This window comes from Trichomycterus rosablanca, chromosome 8, assembly GCF_030014385.1.
Source record: "Trichomycterus rosablanca isolate fTriRos1 chromosome 8, fTriRos1.hap1, whole genome shotgun sequence".
Lineage (NCBI taxonomy): Eukaryota > Metazoa > Chordata > Actinopteri > Siluriformes > Trichomycteridae > Trichomycterus > Trichomycterus rosablanca.
This window is the reverse complement of record NC_085995.1, coordinates 10,161,761-10,184,545: the sequence shown is the minus strand read 5'-3', so window position 1 is coordinate 10,184,545 and position 22,785 is coordinate 10,161,761. Positions and strand designations below refer to the sequence as shown.

Below are 22,785 nucleotides of genomic sequence, written 5' to 3'. Positions count from 1 at the left end.
TTTAGGGGCGGTACAGTGGCTTAGTGGCTTAGTGGGTAGCACTGTCGCCTCACAGCAAGAAGGTCCTGGGTTTGATCCCCAGGCGGGGCAGTCCGGGTGCGGAGTTTGCATGTTCTCCCCTTGCCTTGCACCCATTAAAAAGCTGGGATAGGCTCTCCCCATGTCTCTCCCCGTGGGTTTCCCACAGTCCAAAACCATGCGGTCAGGTTAATTGGAGACATTGAATTGCTCTATAGGTGATTGGGTGTGTGTGTGTGTATGTGTGTCTGCCCTGCAATGGACTGGCGTCCCATCCAGGGTGTTACTGTGTGCCTTTCGCCCATAAAAAAGCTGGCATAGGCTCCCCCCCCTCCAAAATAGAAAAGAGGACACTTCTATTTTAACTAACCTATTTAGTTAAAATAGGGTTTAAATATTTGACAAATGCATTAATAATGCAACCATGTTACTGAATTTTAATAAACAGCAATCCTTTAACAAGACAACAAACAAATGCCACAAAATAGTTCATTTACCTGAACCAGCACCTTCATTGGACACTTTGCAGAATCCCGGACATTTCTGGTGATTTAGAAATCCATGCCGGACGCATTTCTTAGGTCCAAAAAAGAGGACGTACGGTTACCCTAATTACATCCAAACATCACATGGATATCTTTATTTGAAATGTCTTAATAAACATGAATTTTAAAGTCAAAGTAGACACTGCACACTGACACCAAAGTCATATGCCAGCCATGAAGTATGGTGGAGGGAGCATTGTGGTATGGAAGTGCTAAAATGTATGTCAGTAGTATCGTGTAAATTATTCATTTATTGTCTGTTTTTTATGGGGGGGGGTGGCGGCACGGTGGTACATGGGTAGCACTGTCGCTTTACAGTAAGAACGTCCTGGGTTCGATCCCCAGGTGGAGCGGTCCGGGTCCTTTCTGTGTGGAGTTTGCAAGTGGCTTTCCTCTGGAAGCTCCGGTTTCCTCCCACAGTCCAAAGACATGCATATGAGATGAATTAGAGATACAAAATTGTCCATGACTGTGTTTGACAGTACACTTGTGAACTGATGTATCTTGTGTAACCTATCCTGTCATAATTGTAACCAGTGTGTAGAACATGACGTTAAAATCCAAACAAACTGGTTTACTTGAGTAAAATATTTATTAAACCTTTTCCCAGACCCTTTGTCTTCCTTAGGTCTTCTGGAACGTTTTCAGATACGGCATACAACCATGCAGTTTTGGTGACTATCTAAAAAGCTAAATCACCTTACCAGCAAATGAGTTGGTCGAATTTCTGCCCTGTTAGCATTGTCAGAGTCAACAGTGAAAACACAATAGAAATAGCTCAGGAATGGATTTCCATGACAGCAGTATACAATGTGTATCTAATGAAACAGTATGCCTTTCGTTTGTGTTGTTTTTTTGTATTTGTATCCTGTAACTTACCGCATCATTTTACCTTCCAGCCAACATTTCATGCTGGAAAAACAAGACAGCAAGCAATAGAAACAGGACAAATGATAATGGAAACATACAGCCGTTTAATTTGAAGCAATAAAAACAAGCAAACGTATTCATACAAGGGATAACTGTCCACTTATGCATGATTTATCCAAACACCAGTCATACAAATCTAATCATCCCATACAGTCATGCCATACAGGAGCTTCTTAGTGTATTAATTCAAGAATATACAAGTCTTGGAGATGTTGGAGAAATAGATATAAGTTTGACACTTCTGTGCTTCTTGTATTGTTTTGGGGGGTGAGTGGGTTACTGGAGAGATTTTTTAAAGTCTGTTTGCAATGCAGCGAAACTGTACGGGAACATTTAGACACAGCTTAACCCTTATTTCAAACTATCAATAGAAAACCACTCTTTACACATCTGTATTATTTTCACAGCTTGGCTCAATCTGAGATTTGGTTTGGTTGCAAAATGTGCATGAATTATATACAAAACAAACAAAGAGCAGAAAGAAAGATTTTAATAGAACAGAACAGAATGACTGCATGAAACAAAAGGCATCCTATTGACAGACGTTTAGTGTTTAGCAGCATAAATTAATCCCATACTTAAAAGAGTGCTCGATTTGACCGATTTTGGCACATCATTTAACATTTCCAATTCGGCTCTGTGTTTCTCTCTTTCCTTTAACAATCAGTGAGCTATAATACTGAAGATTTTCTCAACAGCAACTTTGCTTCTGTTTATAGAGAATTTAAATGGATTTAAATTCAATTGAAATCCTATTTTTAACGTTACACTCTCATGCACTCGACACGTCTCGTTTTATTAGTATTTTTGTCTTTTTTCGTCCACTTGGTGTGTGTACATAGTGAATTAAAAGGAAACCTGGCTTAAAACAGAGACGGGCATCCAAAAGAAAATGGACTGTGAGCCAGCACTGAAATGAAATACACTTTTCCACTCAGTAAATAAAAAGAGAAAGCAAGGTGTCCGAGACTGTCCGATTCTTAGAGAGAGAAAAGCTCTGATCGCTGTCAAACAGGCTTGCGATCCCATGGAAAACGTTCCCATAACCAGATCTTTCAGAGCCATATCCGTTCTGTTGTCAAACGCTGGGGAAAAATACTGAAGATACCATAAGCTAAAGGATTTTCTTCATTAGGCTCCGTTAGTCGCTAGCTTTTTCTTTCTTTCTTTCTTTCTTTCTTTCTTTCTTTCCGTTTGTCGATCACGCCCCTTTAAGCCACATAGTTGTACTGATTGGAGATTTCCTTGTCTCTTTCCATGTAGTCTCTATCAATGAGTGACTCTATTCTCTTCTTTAAATCAGCAGGCTGCAAGCAGAGACAGAATCATTTCACAACGAGAGCACATCCATGCACAAGTCAACCAGAGAAATAACACTGTGGAACTTTTTATATGCACACCAATATATTTATTTGCAAGAATTCATGGAGGAGATCCCAACAGTTCATTCACTTGGAGACACTTGTTTCATCTCCTTGTTTCTACACTCACTGTCCATTTTATCAGCTCCACTTACCAAATAGAAGCACTTTGTAGTTCTACAATTACTGACTGTAGTCCATCTATTTCTCTACATACTTTTTTAGCCTGCTTTCACCCTGTTCTTCAATGGTCAGGACCCCCACAGGACCACTACAGAGCAGGTATTATTTAAGTGGTGGATCATTCTCAGCACTGCAGTGACACTGACATGGTGGTGGTGTGTTAGTGTGTGTTGTGCTGGTATGAGTGGATCAGACACAGCAGCGCTGCTGGAGTTTTTAAATACTGTGTCCACTCACTGTCCACTCTATTAGACACTCCTACCTAGTTGGTCCACCTTGTAGATGTAAAATCAGAGACGATCGCTCATCTATTGCTGCTGTTCGAGTTGGTCATCTTCTAGACCTTCATCAGTGGTCACAGGACGCTGCCCACGGGGTGCTGTTGGCTGGATATTTTTGGTTGGTGGACTATTGTCAGTTCAGCAGGGACAGTGAGGTGTTTAAAAACTCCAGCAGCACTGCTGTGTCTGATCCATTCATACCAGCACAACACACACTAACACACTAACACACCACCACCGTGTCAGTGCCACTGCCGTGCTGAGAATGATCCACCACCCAAATAATACCTGCTTTGTAGTGGTCCTGTGGTGGTCCTGACCATTGAAGAACAGAGTAAAAGCTGGTTAAAAAGTATGTAGAGAAACAGATGGACTACAGTCAGTAATTGTAGAACTATAAAGTGCTTTTATATGGTAAGTGGAGCTGATAAAATGGACAGTGAGTATAGAAACAAGGAGGTGGTTTTAATGTTTAATAATTATGGCTGATCAGTGTACATACATACATCAAGGGCAACTTTAGAGCAGCCAGTTCATTTTCCATTCATGGTCTTGGCAGGTGGAAGTCAACCAAAATAGAACAATGCAGACACAGGGAGGGTGTGTCAATGATTTTAAGCTTTTTACCACTGCTTTATACTAATCGGGGTCAATGTGGGCTCCACTATCATGGAATAACTGGGCGCAATGCAGAAACACACCCCAGACAGGCTGCCAATACATTGTGGGGCTTCAGCCATTGACATAGCCAGTAATGTTTGTGTATAGATAGCCACCTCATGGGCCAATAGCACCGCTGGGAATTCGAACCCTGTATTCCAGAAGTAGTAGGCTAGTGCAATTTACTACCTTGTCACCCAACAACCATCTTATTATTTTTTAATTTAAAAGGACCCAGACCGCTCCACCTGGAAATCGAACCCAGGACCTTCTTTCTGTGAGACGACAGTGCCACCCATCAACCCACCACCCTCCGAGTCGCAACTCACCAGTCTAAATCGTCAATGTGCAGGTCAAATCACCCATCCAAGCTCAACAAAAATATGAAACCTCTGGATATATCAAGTTGTTGGTATTTGAAATATTAGCAGCCACATGGACTCACCTTGACTGGAAATTTGAGTTGGTTGTAAACCTCAGACACCAGAAGGTTATGACTCAAAGTCTTCCTCATTTTCATAATGCGGACAATGGCAGCATCGATCTGGTACTGTCGGTCCTGGAAGACTCTCTCTGTAGTGCTAGCTTGCTCCTCCACCTGTAACCGAGCATGAATAAAAATACTATGTGGCTAACCTTCAATATTTAAGCCTCCGTCAGTACAGATGAGAATGTTAACGTAGCTACGTACCGTTTCTTTCATCTGGATCTGGTTGATTTTAATTCGAAAGAGTTTGTGCTTGAAATCGTTATTGCAGGAGAACTTGTCTCCGTCTTCTATGTCTTTGCTTTTGGGGGTCTTGGAGAGGACTCGTGCTTTCCCACAGGCCAGAGACTGCAGGGTACGTCTGAGCTCACCGTCCTCTGTACACAGTCACAGCATTTTTTATTAATGCCCTGACATTGATACATAATAACAAATACATATTACTGTTTATTTGCCAAGTTTAACATAGTGGAGGGGGCATAAAATATACCATAATCAGTCCACCTCCTTTGAAGTTTTTTCTGCCCAGTGTGTTAAAGTTAGCAAACTAACATAATTTAAAGTTTGTTTGCTTATAGATCTTGAAAATTATGGAACCATAATTTACACTTTGGTTACATTCATGTCAAGACAATTTTGCATCTCCAGTTCACCTAACTTATACGTGGGGAGTGGCACGATGGGTAGCACTGTCACCTCACAGCAAGGAGGTCCTGGATTCGATTTCCAGGTGGAGCGGTCCAGGTCCTTTCTGTGTGGAGTTTGCATGTTCTCCCCGTGTCTGTGTGAGCTCCGGTTTCCTCCCACAGTCCAAAAACATGCAAGTGAGGTGAATTGGAGACACTAAATTGTCCATGACTGTGTTTGACGTTAAACTTGACCTGATGAATCTTGTGTAATGTAACCAAAGTGTGTAAAACATGACATTAAAATCCTAATAAAATCTATTTCTATTATCTATTATATTCTATTATTATTTTCTATTATCTATTTCCTCGGCTGCTCCCGTTAGGGGTCGCCGGCGGCTCAAGATCCGCATTATTGATTTGGCACACGCCGGATGCCCTTACTGATACAACCCTCCCTATTTATCCGGGCTTGGGACCGGCACTACAACGCACTGGTTTATGCATCCTAGTGGCCAGGTACCTATAGGACAATTCAGTGTCTCAAATTAGCCTGGCTGCATGTTTTTGGACTGTGGGAGGAAACCGGAGCACCCGGAGGAAACCCAGGCAGACACGGTGACACATGCAAACTCCGCACGGAAAGGATCCGGACCGCCCCACCTGGGGATCGAACCCAGGACCTTCTTGCTGTGAGGCAACTGCGCTACCCAACAAGCCACAGTTGAAAATGAACACACTTGGAGCCTTCTGCAAAGGGCCACTTTTTGTTCAAAGTAATCACGAGCTACATTTGATCCCACTTGTCTATGTAATAAGTCTGTGTCTTCAAAAGTTAAAGCTTTAATCTTTTGTCTAACGCCAGACCAACATTACCTAATTCTACTCGTTTAATCAGGTAAAGCTCCTGCTTAGTTGGTACAAAAACCAGCAGTCAGTGGCCCTAAGCAGACCCAAAAAAAGAACCTGCTATAGAGCTTCATATACGTTTGGATGATAGTGCAACACATTCAGTCATTTTAGAGACAAACAAAGATGCATCTGAACATTAAACCTACCTATTCCAGTAGCTAGTTTGATCTCCTCCAAAGAAAATTCTTCCCCTTCATTGAACATTAGCAGAACTAATGTCTGAAACAGTGACACCTGAAGCTCTTTCTTTCCCTTGAAGAAATGACATGAAAATAAATATCACAAACCAGTAGCACTTTGTATTACTATCTTACAAAACCTATATCCTCTACCAGTTATGTTAACTTGATTACAATTTCTAATAGCAAAATGGTAAATGGACTTTACATTTACGGCCTTTAGCAGACGCCAGTTTAAGTAAGTTCAGGGCATTGCTCAGGGGCCCAATAGTGGCATTGGGCCAACTCTGATTACTTGTCCAATAAAATAACTGCCCTAAGTAAACACTGAAGCTGGTGCTCGAGTGGAAAAACCCACACCTAGGCAGTGTGTTCGAATCTGAAAAGTGCTACCGACCTGACCAGGCGTCAAACAGACACAACTATCTGTGTTTAAGGAAAGGGAAGGTCGGACTGGGTTCTTTCTTGCTGCTGCAGCAACAGGAAATGTCTGGAACTGGTCTGTGTATAGACGAATAATTTGATGAATTGGCTGGGGACATGGCTCACATTGAGCACAGCAGCCAGGGGGACGATATGTGTTTTTGAGGGGGCATGAGAGCCTGTGGCTTTCCTTGACCAGAATGGGGGTGATGTACTGTAAATGCCAGTGGGAATACAATGGGGAATACAAAGGATCCTTTTAACCAGTTACCTCTTTAAATTCTGCTTTTAATACACAATGTCCTAACGTTGACTGCCACTGTAATTTCCTTCCACTGTGCTTCCCAAGATAAAATGTCTTGAAGATTTCCTGTAGTTTCACCATCTAGATGGATAAAAACAGAGGCAAGTTTAACACCAAATATTTTATAGAAATGTATAGTAAAAAGCACTTTTTAAAAAATAGCAAACAAACCTCTGGAGGCAGGTGGACTTCCATGGGAACATACGTAGGCCAATAACCCATAGTGAGAATGTTCACGGTCAGCTCAATGTTACCTGGGATGTTTTGGCATTGCATGTACTGAGGTGAGGGATTAAATAGGGGGAAACGGGTGTTAAAATATACATTTTTCGACCAGTCGAGATGTTAGTCAAAGGCATTCATTGACTATTTGTTACAAAATGTATTATAGAACCAAAAGAATTCTGCATTTATTAATACTAAGGCATTCAAATTCTCACTGTATAGGCATTATTCTACTACAGTTGTCCTTGTTAGTGCTGTAAAGACAGCAGACTGTTAACACAACAATTAAGAATCGGCCAAAATGTCATAATCTTAAGAACTTAATTGCTGTCTATTCTTGTAGACTTAAAATTCCAAATAATTACCTGTTTGAATTGCACCATGATGTCTTTAGAGAGCTCCATGTCCTTAAACATTCCTTCCAATTTACTAGTGAATGCTGCTCCACATTCTAAATGAACAACACAAACACAATCAGAGCTCCATGACCACGGCACCATGCAATCAGAGTATATTTTACCTCTCAAAAAGCATCTAAAGAAATTTAGGTAAAAGGCAAAGAGCCATACTATTAATCTAAATGTAATGTCTAAACATTTTCAATAGCTTTATACGACTGTGAATGATAAAGATTTAAGAGACTGGTTTTAAAACAACCTTCACAGTTACTCAGCACTCTTACTAGCATAACTCTAGTGTCAAAGTTAGAAAAGTCTAAGACAGTGGTGCCGGTCTGTGATCTATTTATTACCGAGCCGCACAGAAAGAATGAATAATTAGAGGTCGCTAGAAAAGCAGTTTTCACTGCTTCTATTTCGGCTGTTATTGTCTTATTTGTCACCCCTAAGTGGGAGCAGCAGCTCGTTGCAGTGAAAAAAGCTCATTTCACATTGTTTGTGAGCAATATTATTAAATCTTCCTTCCCCCGTCGGTCTGTGAAATTATATCTTATATGAAATTTGTCTGTAGTGCAAAAAAGGTTGGGTCTAATAGACTTTGTATGAATCTCAGAAAGTGAATCTGAATTGTTTACAAGTCAAGAACGTCACTCTGAGACCCTTTGAGCAACTTCAGGTCCTAAAGTTATCTGTTAGCAGATACACTGGGCTTCCAATAAAACATAATTCAGACTACAAACTGTGTTTGCTTGACTGGCCTGATCTGTCTCCTATTGAAAATGTGTGGTGCATCATGAGGAGAATCAGACAACAGTGACCACAGACTGTTGAGCAGCTGAAGTTTCGTATAAAGCAAGAATTGACAATAAATCAACAAGCACCAACAAGCGTTTTGCAGGCATCAAATTTCTTTTGTTTACGTTTACAAAATACATTTATGTTGGTCGGTAAAAACATTGGAAATATCTTCTTTGTACTTTTGCGAGTTCAATATAACTGGCAAATAAGGTCAAGAGAATTAACATTCCAGATTCTAGTATTTATTTCAATTTAATGTCCCAACCTGACCCAACTTTCTACTAGTATCTTATACATGTTGGGTTTATATTACATGAATTTACTACATCTTGAAAAGTCTTTACTCTCATTACAACATATGGTTCTGTTATACTAATAGAATAGTTAAATGATGACAAATCTTCTAGTTCTAAAGTACTAACCATGTTTCAGTTTGGACAGCATCGACTTCTCAGCATCTACAGAAGCACTTTTTCCAACCAGCAACCTCTTCGCCAGGTCTTTTTTATAAAAGGCCTCAAAGACATCTTTGCCTGATTATTAAAAAAAACCAAAACATTAAAATAAATGACAACTACAGTGAAAGTATCAGATTAAAAACCTCTAATTATTTTAGCCGACCTTACCATAAATGAACCTGAATATGATCATAATCTTGTCCAGCATCTTTTCAAGCTCTTCATCAGTGGCTTCCTTGTTTCCTGCCCTCAGTTTGGAATCCACGTATTTGGCTAAAAGGAAAGAAAAAATTTTTTACAGTAACCTTGCTTCTGACATTCAGCCACAATGCCCCAAAATATTGGTGGAGAATGAAAGGTCAGACATTCAAACACAACAACGCAGTACCTGTCAAGTACTGCAATGGTAATATTTTCTGGTGCTGTTAGCTGCTAGTGGAACTCTTACCAGACAGCGTTAATCAAACAGTGACTTCACTAGGTAAGTCGACTTAATCATTAGCGTGCCTAGTGCCAGTCTTTTAGGAGTCATATATACTTACAAGCAGTATAAAGGTGAAAGAACTGAAAGTGCACTTACCTATAAGCTCGGCAGGTTTGTTCGGCCGCTTGTTGATGAACGTCTCGAATGCTTCCTTCATAGCATTTACAAATTTTTCATTCTTCATGAAGCATATATCAATGATGGAATCCACCTTATCCTTGAAGTCCAGTAGCTCCTGGACCATTGTTTTGTCTTTCTCAGGGTTAATAACTATTGTGCTACCAAATGACTGCAAGAAGAAAAGAAACAAACAAAAATATATATTTTAAAGATTAAGCTTTAAGCATGTGGGTTGGTTCCTTTAGAATTATATTTTATTACTTTTCACAGCACACATTGTCTCATAGTCTCACATTGTGAAGCGTTCTAGACCCAAGTTCCTAAGTCCGCAAGGAAAATGTCAAGTGCAACTGCAGCAAGGGAAAAAAGTGCAATAACAACAAAATAACCCAAGACCAAGAAGAGGGAGAATGTTATCTTATGTGTTCGAACCTCAGCAGATCCATCAACCTGCCAGTGCAATATGGAATTTCCAGAAGTAGTCCAGGGAGACACATGGAGCTTAGTGTGGCTCTTTATATTAAATGCGGCTCTGTATGGGAACCCAACACTGGCAGGTAATAAGAAACGGCCTCAGATTGGACGTGTGTCGGAGGGCGCTTGAGGTGAATCGTTTTTGATCAGATTGTGGGTTGTCCAAGCGGTAACGAATTCCTAATCAGGAGTTGGAAATGACTAGATGGGAGATAAATTGGGAACAATTCCAGAAAAACTTGCCTGTGTAACTACAGTTATATTTACACAATTGCATATATAGTTACTGATGGTGACATGATTAACATCTGATTGAATAATATTATTTTTGCAGCTGTTTTTAAAAAAGACGAAAAAAAGAAACATGTGCGTGCATTAGGTACAGTACAGTTAGTTCTGATTTGGATGCATTCCAGATAATACCATATCCTGACGTGATCCACTTTAACACATAAGATCATGTTTGTCATTTCTAACTCATAAAAAACGAAACAATAGGTCACAGTATCCCGTACACTGTCGTACAGACATGATTTACTCCACTGTGACCAAACGTCAGTGTGGCTACAAAGCTACTGGACTGACTCAAAAGCTGGCAGTTTGTACCCATTTAGTCAAAAGAGCATTTGTATGGCTGGGCACTGATGTTGGTCAAGAAAGCCTCAATTGATGTTCCACTTTATTCCAAATCTGTCCATGATGTTAGGACTCTACGCAGGTCACTGGAGTTACTTTAAACCAAGCTTTCCTTTATGTCTTTAGAGACTTTGCATTGTGGACAGGGTCACTGTCATGCTGGAACTGGAAACGGCCTACCCTAAAGTGCAAGTAATAAAATCATTACACCTGTTAGAATGGTTGTGGCTAAAACACATAAATTCCCAAATTAAAAGCGGTGTCCCAATACCTTTGTCCATATAGTGCATACAAACTATTTTAAAAGAAATGTAGGTATGAGAGACAAGTTTTAAATATTCACCTTTATATATTCAATCCACTGCTGAAGGAGAGCCTGCACTCCACCTCGGACACGACTGAACAGCTGATACAGCAAGGACAAGTCCTGGATACGGTTCTCATCCAGCAAGTGATTTAAGCCTAGCCATGAATAAGCAAGTATGCATATTAGACAACAAAACTCAATTTAAATATAAATAAATAAATAAAAGTATGTTAAATTATGTTTTCTGGGCCCGAAAAAGAAAAGTTACCCTAGTAACACGTATATCTATACATCCAGTTGCAACATAATACCAGGATTAGAAAAAAAACAAAACTATAATATATTAGTATACAGATCCAAAATACAAAAGAGCTGGTTATTGATTTTAGGAAGGTGAGGAACGTCATTCAACCCATAACCATAAATGGGGTCTGTGTGGAAAGGGTTACATACTTTCGCTTCCTGGGCATTAATATCGAGGAGGACCTAACCTGGGGTGTGAACATCACAGAACTGATGAAGAAGGCACAGCAGAGACTCTACTTTCTGAGGACACTCAGGAGAAATAACATCAATCAGAGACTGCTGGTGTCCTTCTACCGTTCTACTATAGAGAGCGTCCTCACTCACGGCCTCTGTGTGTGGTTCTCCAGCTGCACTGCAGCACACAAGAAGGGACTACAGAGGATCGTGAGGGCTGCAGAAAAAATCATTGGGTGCTCTCTACCCACCCTGGAGGACCTACACAAGTCTCGTTGCCTTCAGAGAGCTCAAAAAATTGTTATGGACAAATCTCACCCCGGCCACCATCTGTTTCAATTGTTACCGTCAGGCAGACGGTATAGGACTTTTAAGACAAGGACGAACCGGCTCAGGAATAGCTTCTACCCCACCGCAGTACGAACCTTGAATATTTCTTTGTAGGGTTGTTTTTGGAACACATGGGACTGTGCAATTTTTCAGACAATGTTTACAGGGGTAATGTGCAATTTTCTGGCAATTTCATTATGTTTACAAGGGTAATGTAAAATTTTTGGAATATTCACAAATGTTTATGTGCAATTTTTCACCAGCTTGCTACCGAACAGAAAGTCTATTATTCTATTGTCTATTCTATTGTATGTCATTGTAAATTCTGTAAATTTCTAAATTTTTGATATTTTGTATATTCTAGCTTTTCTTCTTTGGTTATTGTTTGTAAACACTTGAGAGTATGGCACCTTAATTTGTTATACCTGGTATAATGACAATAAATATATTCTGATTCTGATTATGTGTAGAGCCAGTCACAGCTCATTATACAAAATTCAGACATCTACAGAAATTAGCATGCAGATCAAACACTGTCCTTGAATTTGTTGGGCCAGCAAGAGGGAGAGGGGAAAAGAACAATCTGAGGCAGAGAGAGATGCAGAAGCCTAGGAGGGTGGAGGGAAGTGCTGAAACTTTAAATGTGGGCACTATGCAGGAGAATGGTGCTAAAGATGAGGAAGGCCAAAAAGGAGGTTTATTGTGGTACGTTTGTTTTTGTAATGCCATGTTTTGTTTTCATGTGTAATATTTACAGCAGGAACCAGTATTTTGAGCTTGTTTTATTGGTCTCATACCATATGTACGCTTTCAGTCTTATTTTATTAAGGAGTTTGGGGGTTATTTTTGTATTATTCTCTTGGGTGAGGGTTTCTTTAAAGTTTTTTGGGCACATACAGTTCAATATATAGACTATATATAGTTTAAAACATGCTAGCACACCAGAGCTGATATCTCAACCTCGTCGGTTTGAATCTCAGCTCTGCTACCAGCTGCTGCTACCTACACAAACAACGATTAGCTGTTGTTCAAAGGAGGACGCTAGAGAGGATTCCTCATAACTCAGTGGTCCCCAACCACCGGGCCGCAGACCGGTATTCGTCCGTGGGTCATTTATTACCGGGCCGCACAGAAAGAATAAATAATCAGCAATGAAAACACTACTTTTTATGGGTGTTATTGTTTCTAATCACCCCTAGGTGGGAGCAGCGTCTCATTGCAGCGAAAAAAGCTAATTTGTGAGTAGTACAGATTTTCAATCACCCCCACCCCCACCCACCCCCGTCGGTCCGTGAAATTATATCTTATATGAAACCGGTCAGTGGTGCAAAAAAGGTTGGTGACCACGGTCATAACTGATACAATTACAACCTCTGCTGGCTGATTAATGATGCCTGGACAGAGACAAGGGATAATGAGGATTAGGGTGTGACCGGCAGATGAAAAGATACAGTCAACTACTAAACACATGTCTGAGGGGGCATGCGTTAGTCATGGCTCTCCTCAGTCAGAGTGGAGGTCAACATCATTAGAGAGGAAGCGTAATGCAATCGGGTAATTTGATACGACCAGATTGGGAAAAAAATTGGGGGGTAACATGCAAAAAAAATTGTTGTACTTTGGGGCATTTATTCAGGGATGTTTTATGGTGATGGGTACCTGACCATCTTGTATTAGATGTTAGTTTGTTAGTCTGAAATGGCCTATTCTATATGATCTGTACGTTTTCTATAGTGTATTTTAGGTTGGTTGGTTTATGATGTTGTAAAGGAGGGCATGCAGGTGGTTGTACAGGACAGGGCAATATGGAGACGAATGATCTGCCATGGCCATCCCTAACTGGAGCAGCCAATAATAAAAAATTTGCACCTTTCAGTTTCATCTAAATGATGAATGAATTAATACAATCTGAACATTCTGGTACCTTTCTGAAGTGTTGTAGTCAAGTGTTCACCAAGTAGTTGCTTTTCCACTGTTGCAATAAGAGGTTTTCTACAAGAAAAAGCACAGAAATTACATCACCTTTGTAATAACAAGAGGAAAACAATTTTCACTGTGTTAAAAATAGACTAGGAAGAGGAATGCTTACTGTGTGCTCTGGTCCAAGTATGTGATGACTCGGTCTGCTTCCTCTTCCAAACGTTTGTTGACATGATGAAGATACTCAGGCACCTTCAGAGGAAATCATGTCTCATTTATATCAATTTTTATGCATATTATAAAATAGTCATTCATTGGCAACAATGTATTATTCTATTAATGCATTTTCCCTCTTTCTTCAAATCTAGTCGTCTCCAAATCACTGCTCCAGACCCCGAATCTAACCGGGGAGGGCCGTAACTAACACACTCCCATCTCAAACGTGTGCAGTGGCCGGCCACTTCTTTTCACCTGAACGAGGCGGCTCACACAGGGATCCATATCGCGTATGAAGAGTCTGGCACTGCTCTCTATTATTCGCCATCTTTGTGGAGGCACCATCGACCAGCCAGCAGTGATGAGGAATCCCGTCAATCCTCCCACCCAGCAGACGTTAGCCGATCATGTCTGTGTGTAGGCGCTCGACCAGCCAGTAGCAGAGCTGAGATCTAACTGACGAACTCTAGATCTCAGCAATGTGCAAAGCATTTGACTACATAGATTCTGTTGAGCCTTGAGCCAAATTCCAAATGAATGGATGTGTGTATGAATACAGTCACCAAAATGCTCCTGAACATCTATGCGTACATGGATTTCCACAGACATTATATGGATTTGCAGTACGAGTACTATTATTATAGGATCAAGAAACTATGGCTGCGTCCGAAATCGCATACTTAAACAGTACGTACAAGATTCGAGGCGGTGCTCACTGCTCGGCCGGTAAAGCAGTAAGCTATTTCAGTACACAGGTGTGCAGTATGCACATAATCTTACCAACGTCACATGATGGATGATGTCACATCAGCACAGTTATAACAATTTACTCATAACGTTATTCAGGGTTGTACCTAATCATAACATCTTCTTCTGCTCCAAACACCTTTGCAGCTCCAGTTGAATTATGGGATAGATTATCGGACCGCAGTGGGCTATATTTGCATACTCAAAAACAGCTGCCAATGCATTAAGTCATCCGGGTACTTTTCGCATACTGTTTGATGAATACTACGTATTCGGACACACTACCCGCTCTTGCGTACTGCTTTCGCGTACTGTTCAGTATGACACAGCCTATTTCTATAAATCCAGATGTTACTAATGCAAAGATCACCTCTCTTTCCTGCATCAGCCTCTGGCCCTCTGCAGCGTAGAGTCGATTTGTCTCCTCCAGAAAGCGCTGCTCAAAGGAGTCTTGATAAATCTGTCCAAAACATAAGATTGTAGAATTGCTTCTTTTTCACATAATTAGCAAAGATTCCAAGAAAAAGTCTTGATGGCCTGTAGGATCCATCATTCTAATCAAGATGAACAAATGCTAATGATGTTGGGTTTAGGGTACAAAGGGTTAAAACAAAAACGAAGATGATAAAAGTATGCAGAGGATTGGTTATAATGATTCAATTCAATTAGGCATACAAATATGATAGTGGGATGGGTTATAAATATTAATAAAGCAGGTTATGAACATAAAGAATATATATATATATAGTTTATGCATTTACTCCCCCTTTTTCTACCTTTTAGCGCACCCAATTATGTCATGCTTCCTCTCCACCAATGCCGATCCCCGCTCTGATTGAGGTGAACAAAGCTAACCCACACCCCCTCCGACACGTGGGCAGCAGCCGTATGCATTTTGTCACCTACACTCTGACGAGTGCAATGCGAATCATCACTGTGCACGGAGAGACACACCCTGACAGCATTCTTTTCCTGTCTCTGTGCAGGCAACATCAATCAGCCAGCAGAGGTTATAACTGCATTAGATATGAGAGAGTCCCTATCCGGCTTTAATATCCCACCCCTGTCTGAACGACAGGCCAATTGTTGTTCATGTGGCTGTACACGATGTATTCAAGATACCAGCTCTGGTGTTCCAGCGTGTATTTTTAACCACTGTGCCACCTGAGCGGCCAATTTGAATAGTATTTTGACTGAATACTGAGGGAGCCATCCCAGCATTCAGTGTGGCCCAACTTTTCTCATAAAAAAAAAGACAAATATGGCAGATGGATGCAAAGCAACGAACCGAGTTATTTTCAAACGTAAATAAATACAATCATATATTTGCAAATTCGAGCTTGTCAGCGACAATTTAACTGTGTTCGGTACACGGAGGGAGACGTTATTTGACATGCTAGCGCATTGTGCCACCTCATCCCATTGGTTTGAATGGCACAAGGCTAACTGTGTTAGCTTAGTAAGCGAAAACTGATGGAATCGTTGTCTAAGTAGCATGGTCAATGACTTATTAGAATCCTCTCTACTTAGGCAGCTGCCTATGTAGGCAGGAGACACCAAGGTAGCTCACTAGGTTTTTGAACAGACCCTATATTAAGAATTTAACAGTGAGCTTGACCTCACGACTTTGCCCCAGGTACACCTGCACACACTGGACCGTGACGCATGACCTGAAAGTAAGTCGGAGCATATTGTGTAGATTAAAATATGTTATGGGTTTCAGTACTACCTGTAAGTCAGAGAGCATGCTGAGAAGGCTTCTGAGAAGAGAACGGTCGATGGCCTCGCCGCTACGTTCCCTCTCTATGAGCAACAGGATCCCGTCAATTGTTTTGCTCTGTACTTTCAAATCACTGATGATGTAGAAACGAAATAATTCCAGTCCCATGTCCCTGAAGAATAGAAGGTTTGTTACAAAAAGGATATAAAATAGAAAATCTAAGATGATCAGTTGCGATTCTTTTAAGTTAAAAAAATAATAAATAATAAAATACATACCAGATTGATGGCAGCATTGAATTTTGTAAAACATATGTGCGGTCCAAAAACAAAAATATACTCCTAATCATGATCTGAAATAAACAAAGCCAAATTAGAGACAGGAGACAAAGAAACTGCATACATTGAAGTCAGGGGTAGAACTTACGATCGGCCGTGTTTAGTTGCGAGTAAAGACTGGTGGTCTTGTATTAGGTATAACATGTTTTTGTGACTATTTATTTATTAGGATTTTAACGTCATGTTTTTATACTTTGGTTACATTCATGACAGACACGGTAGTTACTTATTACACAAGGTTCATCAGTTCACAAGGTTATATCAAACACAGTCATGGACAATTTTGCATCTCCAATTCACCTCACTTGCATGTCTTTAGACTGTGGAAGGAAACCGGAGCTCTCAGAGGAAACCCACGCAGACACGGGGAGAACATGCAAACTCCACACAGAAAGGACCCGGACCGCCGAACCTGGGGATCGAACCCAGGACCTTCTTGCTGTGAGGCGATAGTGCTATCGCCCTGACGTCTTAGTCTACATCGTTATGTCAGTATAATGTGTTTTTCGATAAATATGTTTACACACATACACACAGTGGGCATTCAGTTGGTGCAGTGGTCTAACACACTAACACACCACTGTGGAGTGTTCGAACTCACTAGTTTGAATCTCGGCGGAGCTACCAACCTAGCCAGGCATCCACACAAACACAATTGGCTGTGTTTAAGAAAAGCATGGTCAGATGGGGTCTCCTCCCGCTGCAATATGCCACCTCTGGGATTGGGGTGCCACTCGCACTCCCATTCAAAATGAATACAGATTAGGTAAGTACTTTAAAGATCAAGAGATGATAAGCAGAGTTCTATTTTTATACTGGGACGACCATGCAGCCACTGATGGGTCCTTGAGCAAGGCCCTTCACCCTCTCAGCTATAGAAGCACCGTACAATGGCTGACCATGCGCTCTGACCCTAGTTTCTAAACAAGCTTGAATATCCAACATAGGAACTTCAATGTAGAGTGCTCAGGTGGCACAGTTGTCTATTATGCCAGCCCATCACCATTCAAATACAGGTTTAAATCTCAGGAGTGCTATCAGCCAGTCGGGCATCTATACAAACATGATTGGCTATGTCTGAGAGGGGGTGGCCAAAGCACTGTGATGGATTGGCGCACTGTTTAGGGTTTTCACACCTCACACCTACCCTACTCTTGTGCATTGTTTCTTAAATTATAAGCTGGATGAACATGGGCGTTTTAATTTTATCTTGGCATTACAGGATTAATCAGGTCATGTGGCATTACTATGCAAAGCCGTGTTAAGCACTCAGTGACAAAGTCCAATCAAGACTAAATTTACCAGAAAAACTTACCATTTGCCTGCAGTGGTCTTGCCAACATTTGTCTATTTTCTTCAAGAAGAGCACACTATCCAGGGAGTCCGTAGCACCAGGGTTAAGAAAACAACTTTTCAATCATAGAATAATATTCTAGGTCTACAGGTTTAACAATATTCCACATTATATTTCATGACATATGACGTTCACTAATTTCTACTCCTCCCTCTTTTTCTATGTGGTTTGTTTAAATTCCACAAGGCGTTTGAGACCTTTATCACATACACAACGCCTACTGGCCGAGAAGGTCGCAGACAAGTACATAAGTGCTGGCCAAGCTCTTAGTAGTTGTAGCTCAGCAGATGGTCGTTGGTTCAAGCCTTACATTTGTCAGGTAGTCCCTGTTGGACTCTTGAGCGAGGCCCTTAGGCCTCAATGGCTTGAATTGTATATATTTATAACTGTATATAATGTCACTTTGTGGCCACCTGTCAGACAGTAGTCTAGTAGCGGCAAGGAAGTGACTTACATTCTGGCTTTTTTTCTTTAAGACATAGCCAATGGTGTCTTTAGGGCACAATATTTAAGACCTTAAATCCAGGTTTTAGCAAATCATCACACAAGCACCCTTCATGCCCTCATAAAATTGTCCTTAAGTTACACAGAAATTCCTCAGATCAGCAGCAACCTAAAAATCCTCAAGCTCCCGAGTTCGAATCTCAGCTCTGCTATCGGCCAGCCAGGCACATACACAGATATGATATGTGTTGTCTATGTCTAGGGGAGGGAGGGAGGGCAGAAAGGGTTCTTTATTGCTGCGGCAATTGCAGCCACTTTGGCTGGACGATGGTGCCTGCACAGAGATGAGATCAATTGAGATAAGTGATCTCTTTGTGATGCCGCCTCGTGCAGGTGAAAATAAGCAGTGTGTATGCATGTTAGCTATAGCCCTAGTCGGTCAGGGTAGGAGTCTGCAACAGTAGATTAGACACAACTGGATACTACTAGATAGGGAGAGAGAGAGAAAAAACTGTGTACATAGACTATTTAAAAAAAAAAAAAGCTTAAAATCGCAAAGGATATTCCCGAAACTGTTCAATCTGGGCCTTGATGTGGTCTTCACATACAGCTCTCAGTTGGTTATACAGCTTTGCAGATATCTTATGGGAACACAAATTCTCAACAGCCTAAAAATAAATAAAGGACTTTAATTCAGTAAAACAACCCAAAGTAGAGGTACAATTCTACTACATAGCAACATTATCAGCAAAGTATTAACACATTATGACTGATAGAAAAATCATTATAAGTTGTTATAGTAGGCACAGTATTTCTTTCCCACCTGATAAAGTTCCTCCAGGTTGTATTTTATAGAAGTGCTATTTTGTATGGCCTCCACGGCTTCCTTTAACTTCTGCCATGTCTCATGTGTGTAGTTTTCAGGCAGTTTCGGCTTTTCTGTCAAAACATAATAAAACACAGCCGAGTTATACTGGAATTCAGCTTTACAGAAAGCGAAAGCATAAAGCAATAAAGCATAAAACAAATATCTGTTTATTTAATATTTTTGAAACCCTGTGACTTACAGGTGTATTATTTATAATACTTGCCACAAATAGTCTGCAAACTTGATAGTGCCACTGTGGTCAAAATGATCTACATAAACAACTTAATATCAAATCAGAAAATAAATAAAATCCAACCCACCAATGCAAAAACCAAAGAGCTCCTAACAAATCTATAGGTAGTTGCTGTAATTATATATACATACACACCAATCAGCCTTAACATCAGCCTCCTTGTTTCTACACTCACTGTCCATTTTATCATCTTCACTTACCATATGGAAGCACTTTGTAGTTCTACAATTACTGACTGTAGTCCATCTGTTTCTCTACATACTTTTTTAACCTGCTTTCACCCTGTTCTTCAATGGTCAGGACCCCCACAGGACCACCACAGAGCAGGTATTATCATTCTCAGCACTGCAGTGACACTGACATGGTGGTGGTGTGTTAGTGTGTGTTGTGCTGGTATGAGTGGATCAGACACAGCAGCGCTGATGGAGTTTTTAAACACCTCACTGTCACTGCTGGACTGAGAATAGTCCAACAACCAAAAATATATCCAGCCAACAGCGCCCAGTGGGCAGCGTCCTGTGACCACTGATGAAGGTCTAGAAGATGACCAACTCAAACAGCAGCAATAGATGAGCGATCGTCTCTGACTCTACATCTACAAGGTGGACCAACTAGGTAGGAGTGTCTAAGAATGGACAGTGAGTGGACACGGTATTTAAAAACTCCAGCAGTGCTGCTGTGTCTGATCCACTCATACCAGCACAACACACACTAACACAACAATCATGTCATTGTCACTGCAGTGCTGAGAATCATCCACCCCCAAATAATACCTACTCTGTAGTGGTCCTGACAATTAAAGAACAGGGTGAAAGCAGGCTAAAAAGGTATGTAGAGAAATAAATGGACTACAGTCAGTAATTGTAGAACTACAAAGTGCTCCTATATGATAAGTGGAGCTGATAAAATGAACAGTGAGTGTAGAAACAAGAAGGTGGGAAGGTAAGATGGTAAAAAGTCAAAGATCAGAGTTTTAGAATGGCTGTTTTGTGATGGTTGCATCCCCCATATTTGGAAACCAGTTCTGAGTTTGTTTGGTTTTATGATCTAGTCTAGTTAAAGCCTCAATCAACCCAGCCTCATTTCATACTTTTGGGTGAGTAAGGAAACACTTCTTTTTGCAAACATTAGTTAATGAATATTGTCAAAAAGGTTTATTTTCGCTTTACAATGGACTAATATGATGGATGAGATATAAAAATTAACCACAGTACCTAGAGGGGAACCACATGACCTGTGGAGAATTTGGCAAACTCCTCTCAGACAAAGACATGAAACAAACCAAACCCAACAGAAGGTTTCACAACACGGTCCTGGACTAATAAGGAAGGTAGGAGAGTCACCAGTCATTGAGAAAATAACTGTTCTCCTCTGCTTAGAAACAGTTTTTCCTCAGTTGATTTAAATGTACTGTACTGTGTTTCAGCTGTTAGTGTATTTGCCCATAAAATAATCAAAATATAAGCCAAATGTCAAATATTATTATGAGGGCATTTAAGGCAATGAAATACTAATATGAGGACTGTTGTATTCTTACTTGAATTACTATTTGTCTGTCTGACAGCTCCTATGGGTGATGCATATGGATTTGACTCCAGGAATGTGGTGCCTATTTTTGGTGCTGGGGGGGGGCAGAACCGGGGCTGCATGTCAGTGTGAAGATGGATTATGTAAAAATGTTGTTTGCACTATTGGGAAAAAATGTTACATGATGCTATTTATCCATGTTGTTTTGCCTAAAATATGGTTCTGATGTATTATTATAAAGAATGAAAATAAACAGCCTAAATAAAACATTTTGATAATGTTCCCATGACGGTGTTGTTTGTTTGTTTGTTTATTAGGATTTTAACGTCATGTTTTACACTTTGGTTACATTCATGACATGAACGGTAGTTACTCATTACACAACATTTATCAGTTCACAAGGTTATATCGAACCCAGTCTTGCATGTCTTTGGACTGTGGGAGGAAACCGGAGCCTCCGGAGGAAACCCTCGCGGACACGGGGAGAACACGCAAACTCCACGCAGAAAGGACCCGGACCGCCCCACCTGGGGATCGAACCCAGGACCTCCTTGCTGTGAGGCGACAGTGCTACCCGCTTAGCCACCGTGCCGCCCTCCCATGGCGGTGTAAGACCCGTTATATATTTTTTTATAGGTGCAACCCTAATCGCCTACCCCGAGGGTGTTCCTTATTTCCAGTTCTGAAAGTTGGCAACACTATGTCCTATTACACCGGGCCTTGGGATCATCCCAACCTTCAACCTTCAACCTTCAACCTTGCAGACACCACCACTGACTGTGTGTCAATGGATCAATCAGTATACTAACAATCTGTACCCAAGTTGAGTGATCATGAGGAATGTCATGTGCATGAATGGTATCAAATATGCAAAACAAATAAAGATAAACCCAGATGTCACCTGTCCACTCTTACCCTTAAAGTTCTTGATGACAAGTTTCTTGGCAGCTCCTGGTTTGCTGTTGGCGAATGTGGCTGATCCTGCGGATTTTGTGAGTCCGTTAGCGTGGCCGGAGAAATACGCGCTTTTACTTTTGGAGCACGATGCTGTTGGAGACTCCTCTGCCATCTTCACCTCCAGCCCTGCACTCTCCACGTCAAACCTGAGCTTCTTCTGGATGTGCTGCTGGCCGCTGGAGGTGGAGGAGCAGGAGGCGGACGAGTTACAGGCGGCTTTAGGGGATCTGGGAGAGACAGACAGAGAATCGGTGTCCTCCCTGTCCGAGCTGAGGATCTTCCTCTTTCGAGAAGAAGCTAAAGTACTGTCGCTGTTCACATCCGAAACTGCAGCTCTGGCCTCTTGGCTTGATGCTGAGAGGTTAGGGGAAGCTAAACCTGTTGGAAACATGAAAGAAGAAATGATAATAAAAATAAGCAAAGAGCTGATGCGCGATGCGGCCGGCGGAGGGATACAGCACAGAGTCTCTTGGTCTTCCTCAGCTAGGAGCGCCCGGTTAATACTGGGTTCTGTGTGAAACACAATAAATGAAGAAGTACAGCTGGACTTGCAGCCTCTCTCTTCTTGTTATTGCTGGCAGAAGAAAGATGGTTGATTATTGCTTCCTCTCGGACACTTGTGCCGTTCTTTAAGTTCATAAATCTCCCCTTTCTCTCCACGAACCGCAAATCTTGTGCACTGTTTGAGCCTCGTTGCTCCGTATTTCGGTTCTAAAATCTGTCTTGGTGTGGAATTGTTGGAGCAAATTCGAGACGATATACTTGTAAGAAACTTTGCAGCTCGATACATTGACCTACCGGAAGTACTTTCCCACGCTGTTG

At 41.1% G+C, this 22,785-nt stretch overlaps 1 protein-coding gene across 1 annotated transcript; it reads right to left on the bottom strand.

Moving 5' to 3' along the window:
* Positions 1 to 1,517: 1,517 nt before the first annotated feature.
* cul4b (cullin 4B) lies at positions 1,518 to 22,785 on the bottom strand. Its single transcript, XM_063000507.1, has 20 exons — positions 21,922 to 22,785; positions 19,182 to 19,297; positions 18,923 to 19,026; positions 17,876 to 17,945; positions 16,501 to 16,574; positions 16,232 to 16,394; positions 14,873 to 14,962; positions 13,709 to 13,791; positions 13,544 to 13,611; positions 10,846 to 10,964; positions 9,369 to 9,561; positions 8,957 to 9,061; positions 8,753 to 8,863; positions 7,500 to 7,585; positions 7,081 to 7,188; positions 6,877 to 6,990; positions 6,150 to 6,255; positions 4,670 to 4,842; positions 4,424 to 4,576; positions 1,518 to 2,800 (listed from the first exon to the last, which is right to left on the bottom strand). The coding sequence occupies exons 1-20, from the start codon at positions 22,352 to 22,354 to the stop codon at positions 2,705 to 2,707; spliced, it is 2,565 nt and encodes an 854-aa protein (XP_062856577.1). The 5' UTR covers positions 22,355 to 22,785; the 3' UTR covers positions 1,518 to 2,704.